Below are 9,688 nucleotides of genomic sequence, written 5' to 3' on the forward strand. Positions count from 1 at the left end.
CTGGGACTACAGGCATTCTTGCCCTAGCAGTAGTTTGTAATTTTTATGACTGGAGGTCCAAAAAAAAGAATAAGAAGGAGGAAGCTTTTTTCCTTCTTCTTTTTTGGTTGTTTTTGTTTTGTGCCCTGTAGTACAGGAGAATGGCCATAGAATTAAGTGAAAATAATTAAAAATAAATTTGGGGCTGGGGATATAGCCTAGTGGCAAGAGTGCCTGCCTCGGATACACGAGGCCCTAGGTTCGATTCCCCAGCACCACATATACAGAAAACGGCCAGAAGCGGCACTGTGGCTCAAGTGGCAGAGTGCTAGCCTTGAGCGGGAAGAAGCCAGGGACAGTGCTCAGGCCCTGAGTCCAAGGCCCAGGACTGGCCAAAAAAAAAAAAAAAAAAAAAATTTGGGGCAAGAATAGTGATTTTACTTATTTTTAAGATATGTGAAAAGTCTACATTGGAAGTATCCAGTTGAGTCTGGAAATAATGCATCTAGGACTTAGGAGAGAAAGAGGGTTGAGAATCATCTGAGGGTTCGTGAATCATCTGAAGTTAGATGGTATTAAAACTAAAGAAACCATTAAATGAGGAGTGTAGGATGAGATGAGAAGAAACTTCTGTCATTTTATGTAACAGACATTTAAATTTTGAACGAAGGAGAAGGAGCCAATGAGAGAACATGAAAAAGCAAAGAGAAGAAGGAAAAGAAAAGTAATAGCCAGGTCAAAAAGGAAAAGGGTATTAATACTACCCAATGGGGTCAGATGATAAGAGTCAGAGCACCCACTGGACATAACCTATTGTAATGTGGTTAGAGAAAAGGAGTTAGATGACAGGAATTGGCAACAGACCTGAATTTAAAGGTAGGAGCACATTTGAAAGATGGCATTCCTATTTCTAGCATGGATGAGTGGGAGGACAGTGATGCTATGTCAACCGAGATAAGGAACACTGGTGCCGTAGTGTAGCTGGATGGGCAAAGAATGATTTTAGCTTTCGAATCAGACCTGGTGGCACATGTCTATAATCCTAGCATTTGGGCTAAGGCAGGAGAATGGAGAGTGGGAGGCCAGCTTAGGCTATATAAAATGTCCCTGCCTAAAACAAAACAGTATTGAGTTTGAGACATGATGAGTTTAAGAATGTGAGGAATACTCTATATACAGTATTAAAATGTATACACCACATAATATATACATAAATAAGATGTGTAACAAGATAAGAGAAATGAAATGTATTCCATTTGGCATTAGAAGTATTTTAAAGGATCATTTTCTTGTTTGATATACAGCTTTAAGCAAATTATCTTTAATCAGGTAACATTTAACTAAACTCAGAGATGCGATTACTTAAAATTAAGCTGCACTTGAGATTCTGGAGACAAATGAAACTCTTACCTAAAAACATACAAAGTGCTGGCGCTGGTGGCTCATGCCTATAATCCTAACTACTCAGGAGGCTGAGATCTGAGGACCGTGATTCAAAGCCTGGTTCAAAGCCTGCCCAGGCAGAAAAGTCCCATGAAACTCTTACCTCCAATAAACCACTGAGAAAAGCAGAAATGGTGCTGTGGCTCAACTGACACAGTTCTAGCCTTGAGCTGAAGAGCTCAGGAACAGCGCCCAGGCACAGAGTTCAAGCCCCAGGAGCAACAAAAAATAAAACAAAACATACAAAGTGAATATTTAATCCTGTGGGGTTTTCCCCCCTGCTTTTCAGAGATGCACTCAACAAAATGAAAGATGTGTATGAGAAAAATCCACAGATGGGAGATCCAGGGAGTTTGCAGCCTAAGTTAGCTGAGACCATGAATAACATTGATCGCCTACGAATGGAAATCCATAAGAATGAGGTAGATTCTCTGACTCACCAGTTCTCTTTTATAAGCTTCATTGTGATCTATTGGTTTTTTTTCTAGAATTATGTTTAATTTTAGGTCTTACGATTAAAATATCATTTCGGTAAGTGTTAATCCTTCATTTAAGTTGTTTTTTAAATTTTTTTGTGCCTGTTCTAGACTTTGAACTCAGGGCTTCAGTGTTGTCCCTGAGGGTTTTTTTTTTTTTTTCAATTTTAATGGTTATCATAAATGTGATGTACAGAGGGGTTACAGTTACATAAGTCAGGTAATGAGAACATTTCTTTTGGGGCACTGTCACCCACCTCTTCCCCTGGCTCTCTCCCAATTTTTCCCTTCTGTCTCTACCCACAAGTTGTATAGTTCATTTTCAACTATGATTTAAAAAAAAATCAGCTATAAAGTTGATCATTGATCAAATTGGAAGAAGTGCTCATCTTTAAGAATCATATAAACCTCAAAACACATTTTAAATTTAGGATATCTTATGCGCTTTTGAACATATTTATTGAGCTTGTTTATTTCTTTCCTAAGGCTTGGCTTTCTGAAGTTGAAGGCAAAACAGGTGGAAGAGGAGACAGAAGACACAGCAGTGACATAAATCATCTTGTAACACAAGGGCGAGAAAGGTGTTTTTTGGCTTGTATTTTTTTCCCTAACCTTTTCTTGCTCTTTTGTCTTAAAGTTCATGCAATCCTTTTTCTTCCTAATTTAATAAGTTTGGCATTGTAGAACTTTAAATCTTTTGGACCTAAGTAATTTTCTTGTGTTCCTTTATTAATAGTTGCAGTGAAGTGTAAAATTTTCATCTTGCTGTTGAATTCTAGTTTATTATGCATCCCCAAACAGCTAGGAATCTAGGAACCTATGCCCTACAATCTGGGCATAGGAGGAATCTCAGGTTGGGGAAGACTAAGGTGGAGTTGGGTATTTTTTACCGAAGAAAAATCAAGTTGCTCAAGATTTGGTAAAGAATTAAAAGGGTGGGGAAAGGACGTATTGTTCCTTTTCACAAGTTTCCAAGTTACATTTTGCCATTTCTATGTTTTTATAGTACTTGTGACATCTCTTCCTTGGCATAATATGCATACATACATACATACATACATACTTTTCCCCATAATTAAAAACCCATAAAGTAGGTTTTACCTTAGAGAAGAATTTGAGAGGTCTGGTATCAACACGTGGTGTAATTTGACCAAGTTCAGTTTTAGTATTTCTTTAATCTGAGCTTTCTAGAATATAAAATGGAAGTTAAAACACCCATTTTTCAGGATTGCTAGTAAGTCATAAAAGAAATAATATGTAAAGCATTTAGAAATAAAATACTTGATAACAGTACTTTCTTCTCAAGAGTCATTTCCTCCCCTCCTGTCCATCTCTCCTGTTGCTTTGGAGTTTCTGTCTTTAGTACCTCAGAAGAGATGTACTATAACTGGTTTTTGTTATTAGATAAAACCAAGGTTAAAAGTACCTAATCTTGGGGGCTGGGGATATAGCCTAGTGGCAAGAGTGCCTGCCTCGGATACACGAGGCCCTAGGTTCGATTCCCCAGCACCACATATACAGAAAACAGCCAGAAGCGGCGCTGTGGCTCAAGTGGCAGAGTGCTAGCCTTGAGCGGGAAGAAGCCAGGGACAGTGCGCAGGCCCTGAGTCCAAGGCCCAGGACTGGCCAAAAAAAAAAAGTACCTAATCTTTTTGGTATGTATTGTTCAAGAACATGGCTTTCAGACTTACTGAAAGTGCTATAAAATCTAATCCTGTAAATTTTTCTTTTTCTTTTTCATACCAGTCCTGGGGCTTGAACTAAGGACCTGGGTGCTGTCCCTGAACTTATGTGCTTAAGGCTAGCACTCTACCACTTGAGTCACAGCCCCATTTCCAATTTTTATTATTATTAAAATTTCCTTCAGCTATTTTGATACAGCCTTTTTTTTTCCTTCCTATATATGTGGTGCTGGGGAATTGAACCCAGGGCTTCATATATACGAGGCAAGCACTCTTGCCACTAGGCCATATTCCCAGCCCTTATTTTGATACATTAATAAAAAATTTTAGCATTATTTTTTCTTTGATTTAATTTTTTTGTAGTGTATTACCTATTCTTTTCTGTTAGTTACTAATTGTTAGTACTTGTTGGTTTCTAACTTCTCTGTCACCATGATAAATTGGAAATGGACTTATTTTTTCTGTTTTACATGACAATGTATACTTGTATTAACTTACGGTAAAAATGGGCTTCATTGGCTGACTTGAAAGATAGCCTAGATTATATCCTCTGGACTCACTGTTTCTCTACCTCTCAGCTATCCCTTCTAGTCTGTTGGCTTAGTTTTAAATCTCCCATCAGGTGATTTTCTGCAAAGCTCTAGGCAGTTTTCCTCAAGGTTCAAAGTGAAAAGGGAATATGCTTTTCTTCTAGTACAGCCAGAGGTCTCTGTACATTTCGTGTATTTGATTAGGTTATAGGACTGCTGGTTAACTATTCACCAAGAGAGTGCTATGTTTCTGGCCCTTCAGAGTCCACAATAGAAACAACTTAAATAGCAGCCATACCTAGGTCTGGGTAGGGAGTTCCCTCTGGAATACTAGGGCTCTTTTGCTTAAAGAGGAGGGCAATGAATTTAGGGTGATGCAGTGGGAAATGTGTCTACTACAATTTTTCATTTTAACTTGAGACCCAGTGTTAATGAGATGCATTTATTGTTATGTGTCTAGAACACTGTAATTTTAAAAAGTTTATTTCAGGAAATTCAATAAAAAGAGTGTTGTGTTAGAAATAATTTATCTTGTCACTATTTAAGAAAATAGGGCTTAATAATAAACTATGTCATTGAATATAAAATTTCTGAATTGATCCTGAAAAGATCAACTTATAATACATGAAGTGCTCACTTGATTGGGGATAATTTTATGTTTTCAGTCCTGAGGGAAGTTACACTGATGATGCAAACCAAGAAGTCCGTGGGCCGCCTCAACAACATGGTCATCACAACGAGTTTGATGATGAATTTGAGGATGATGATCCCTTGCCTGCTATCGGTCATTGCAAAGCGATTTACCCTTTTGATGGTACATTCTTAATATGCTCTGTTGGATAAAATTGGCTCCTTAAAGTCTTAATTATATAGTCATTGACTTTAGTGTCCTTATCTAGATAGTACATCATCAGAAAATTATAGTTTCAGTTCATTAGTTGTATACTTTTATTTCCAGTATATTATAAATGTAGGGGTTTTTCCCCACAGACATGGAATTGAAAGAAAATTGCATGTTATAAGCATCCCAATACAGATTATACCTATCAACTCTGGTTGCTGCAGAATTCCCTTCTCTTTGGGCCTCCCTCTCTCTGTTAACAAGCCAAACGTCATCATATCCTAACTTCACAGCCTGCCTTTTCAGATGAGATAGGGGCTATGACCCTCTGCTTCAGATTTTTGTTACCTTTTCTTCTCTTGGATTCTGAAAAATCCCTGTCCTCAACAGAAAAGCAGAGTAGCATCTTCATAAATGAGTTGCTACTGAATAGTATAGGGTTTGTCTTTCTCTAGTTGTCCATTGATTTTTAAAAATGAGTAAAGTCTTTAGTCACTTTATCTAGAAAGTAGGGAAGCAACTTAGCATTTGTTAAATGGAGATTCAGGTATGAAAATTGTCTTCCTAAGCCTGCTGGGGTAAGGGTAGTGAGGTTCTGAGACTGATGAGGTTTTCAGAGGAGTTTGTGCTGTGGCCATTCTGCTGTCATCACCAGAGTCCAATGTGTATTTTTATCTGTCCTCTCTTTAGAGGTATATTTTCTTTTTTCCCACCTCCCTACTGCCTTATAATTATTTCACCGATTTGTATTTTGTGAATTTTTGAGGTAGGAGCACCACTCAAACTTGAAAAAAGACTTAGAATAATAAAATAAGAGTCACATTACTGACTCTTACTATGTGGCTCAGTTTCTTTATCCGTTATTTGGGTTGATATTCATCCAGCCTCATAGGCTCACTGTGTTACTCAGATGAGATTGTGTATGAAAGTGTTGGCAAATTACAAAGCATCATAGAGACGGTGTTGTTACTGGCCGTCAGTGGGTTCTTGGATCCAGGTACATTGAGATCCAGTAAGATTTCATGTTATTTTGTATGTTGTATTTATAATTTCTAGCAAATACTGCTGTGCTTCAGTCATACTTATATCATGAAAACTCTCATCCTAGGACACAATGAAGGTACTCTGGCAATGAAAGAAGGTGAGGTTCTGTACATTATTGAAGAAGACAAAGGTGATGGATGGACAAGAGCCCGGAGACAGAACGGTGAAGAAGGCTACGTTCCCACGTCATACATAGATGTAACTCTAGAGAAAAACAGTAAAGGTGCAGTAACTTATATCTAAACTAATCAGGCAGCTTTGTGCCATGCATGACATAAGAAGGATAACATAAAATGACACAACCAAAAGGTCAGAAAGATGAGAACCTGGAGAGCATCGCAGTCTATTGTTCACTGTGTGAGCGGAGTGCAGGCTTGATCTTGGAGATGTGACTATTGCCACAAAAATTGTTTTGTGATGCCTTATCGTTTAAGTAATGTTGGTGTGAAGTTTAACTGATGCCTTCTGCTCTACGTCCTGCTTAAGTCTGTGTGAAGGATTTGTTTTTCTGCCTTATAAATAATAGGATTTAGTTACTGGGCAGGAATTCATATTTACTTCAGAAAAGACAGAGACTATAGTGAACTCAAATAAGTAAAACTGCTCTGAAATGGTGGAGTAAATGATTCCCAAAAGAGTGGTTTGTTCTAAGAGTTTGAATTTATAGATTTGTGTCTCGGGAGAAAAGTAATAGATAACTGGGTAAAACAATAATCATTTTTCTTTTTCTCCCTATTCTTAACTGGTTTTGTAAAGAAAGAAAATAAGCACCTACTGCATCATCTATTTAAGCAATAGGCTAATCAAGAGACTTGTAAAATTACTCGGTCTAGCTTTCTTTTTAGATATCAAAATGCTTTCAGATTTATGGTAATTTTTAATAATGTACAAACTTTTTCCCAAATTAATCTCATGCTTGTATTTTTCATCTTGAAAATATCTTTTGGGAATATCTCTTAGCGATTACTCAGCATTTGGCATTTATACATAGGAAAATAGATTTTAAATAATTGAAGACAGAGGAAATCTTGAAGGGAAATACTGATCGTTTACTTTTAGAACAGAAACAACTTTTTTGGCTGGGTTAAAGGAAGACCCTGCCCCATCATTTAGGGCTTCATTTTACCTGGTTTGCTACTATTAGAATAGATTGTGGTGTTTTTTCCCCCATTGTCATTCAAAAAGCATTTTTGGAAACGTCGTATAATCAAGGATTATACAGTGGGCTGCCCTTGTGATTACATTAATTTAGTTGTGAGGAAGCTGTAAAGCTGCCCCTTGATTTTGCTTATGTCTCATATTTTCCTGGTGTTTTCAGTAGCTGATTGTAAAATTATTTTAGAGACATTTGGGACAGACACTGTATCTGAACACCCCTTTTAGTCTTACCAAAGGTCTTCAGTAATCCTTCTTTTCTTTTTCCTCCTGGACTGCAGGTTCCTGAAGAGGGGTTCTGAGGAAATGGGCAAGATGTTGAAGGAGGTTACATGCAGCTGCTTTTGGGGGAGAGGGGGTAGAGTTGTCAGGCTCAGAGAGAGTGAGAGAAGCAAGTTGCATGAATGCATGCAGACATGATTTTTTTTTTACTAACTTCATTAGCATTTCCATATATTGTTTTTAAACAATCACTATAATACCAATCCTTAAATTCCTAGTGCACCATTACTTACATGGAAGAAAGATGAAAAGCCTACAGTGGCTGAGCCTCTTTTTGTTTATTTTACTGATGTCCAAATCAGAAACAAAGCAGAGCTGTCATAAAATGTTCTTACTTTTAGCTATCTTATCAGGACTATGTCTATCGAGCTCTGTTCTAAGTGGCTTTTCAATCCATTGTCTGTTAGAGCCTCTTCCATCTGTCTGTCTGCCTGCGCCACCTACGTGCTTGCTTAACATCCTGTTGCATGTCTAAAGTGACCAGGCTTAGATTTTCAGGCATGTCTTTATAATCCCTTGTTCTTGTCGAAGTCTTTGTGTTGTTTTACATTTGTAGTGCAAATTACTTTTGTCAAATGTCTCCAGCACTAATGTTCCATCTTAGTGTTTGTGTATGCTGCTATAACTTCCCCACTGCAAACATTCCAGTTTTGACATTACGACGATGTAGTCTGTGAACCTGAAGCATTTCTGATGAGAAAAAGAAACCACCTGATCTAGCCTACAGCCCAGTTAACAGATCTCTGAAATGTGATACATCTTCTGCACCTCAGTCTGGGAAGAACCAGTAGTGAGCATTGAAGTCCTGGCATAATAAACACAGAAGAAACTTTTCCACCTCAAGACACAGGACTATTGTCACAAGTCAGCTGCTTCCATTCAAATGCTGCCTTAAACGAGAGTGCCTAAATCTGTTGATTGCCAACACTACCACACCAGTATCTCATAAAGGGCTTTATGTGTCAGCTCAGTGCGACCTCTTTTAACTCTGCCGCCCTGTTGCAGCTGCCAATGTAGCCTTGGTAGGTGGCTTTCGGAGCTCTACCATGTACACTGGTGCATCTTCAAAGTTATGCATCACACTGAAGACATGTTTGAGCCCATTTTAGCGTTTTTATGAGAAGTTTTGTGGACCTCCCCTACCCCCACCATTGTCTTTTAATTTGGGATTAAGATGATGTCACTTGATTCTTGCGATGATAGTCTTGTTTCCAAGTGATGCTTTTGTTTGAACCAGATAAAATTTAGTGAAACTTTGTAATGATCTATGTGCACTTTTACTTGTAAAATGGAAATTTCTGTATGTTTATACCTGTAAATATATTTGTTGTTAGGGGCCCTATCGCTCATGTCGTCCCGCCTGGCATTTGTGATTCTGTTGATGACTTGTACCTGAGCTACTTTCTTAGTGGTGGTGTAACCGGGGTGGGTGGGATGGGAGGGGTTATTTGTATCGCTGATGCGCTCCATTAATTTGGTTTTTACTGGTTTGAACGGAGAAAGAGAACGTGAAATGGTCTGTGTATTATTGGATTTTAAGCAATATTTTAGAAGCCGTGTGACTGCTTTTAATAATTTTTCCCAGTGTTAATTGAATCATGCCCTCATTTATACTAAAGCTGAATGACAATTGTGTGAAAGCTAATGCTGTCATAAGATCAAGTACACCACAGCTGACATATAATGTATTGCTTTTGAGGCTAGTAAACTATAAAGTTTAGATATTAAATCTCGTTACAGGGTTATTTATATAATGTGACATTATTCAGTACTAACTACATGAAGTAGTTTTAAAAGCTAGTGCTGTTTTTATTTTAAAGGTTACAGTGAGAAGGAAATGTGATCCGGCTGTGTTTGTCTTCTGTACAGAGCCTGAAGTGCTTATGTTTTTTTGGCCATCAGCCACAGAGGGCAAAGTTTAAAGCTTTCTTGTAAGGACTAACTGTTCTTTCCAAGCTACTGTTTGTTTTTCTAAATACAGGATTTGCTTCCGTAGGAGGCAAGTTCCTCCATGTAGAATAGTGCAACCTGCAACCGGTTCTTACAATAGGACAAACATTTGTACGCGTACAGTTTAAATCATTCTGAAATCATTCTTAAATTTTGAACATGTGAATTGTCCAAAAGAAATCTTTAATTTTGCAGGTATTTTTACTCTTTGTGCACATGTTGATTTCAAAATGGTAAATGCTTTGTTTAAGATAGTGTTCTCTGTTGAGAATATTTTCATGGAATAAAACAAACTTTTCATGGTCA

The 9,688-nt window shown here is 37.7% G+C and overlaps 1 protein-coding gene across 3 annotated transcripts in view; it reads left to right on the forward strand.

The window, feature by feature from the left end:
• Positions 1 to 9,688, forward strand: part of Fnbp1l (formin binding protein 1 like) — a 92,189-nt gene extending 82,501 nt beyond the window's left edge. For 2 of the 3 annotated variants that reach the window (XM_048351990.1, XM_048351988.1), the window contains 4 exons: positions 1,712 to 1,844; positions 2,385 to 2,479; positions 4,776 to 4,924; positions 6,060 to 9,688. In XM_048351990.1, the coding sequence (XP_048207947.1) occupies positions 1,712 to 1,844; positions 2,385 to 2,479; positions 4,776 to 4,924; positions 6,060 to 6,238 (556 nt within the window). In that variant the 3' untranslated portion in view covers positions 6,239 to 9,688. The remainder of the gene's footprint in view (positions 1 to 1,711; positions 1,845 to 2,384; positions 2,480 to 4,775; positions 4,925 to 6,059) is intronic. The other variant, XM_048351989.1, reaches the window with a different exon arrangement.

The sequence above is a fragment of the Perognathus longimembris genome, chromosome 7, assembly GCF_023159225.1.
Source record: "Perognathus longimembris pacificus isolate PPM17 chromosome 7, ASM2315922v1, whole genome shotgun sequence".
NCBI classification, from domain to species: Eukaryota; Metazoa; Chordata; class Mammalia; order Rodentia; family Heteromyidae; genus Perognathus; species Perognathus longimembris.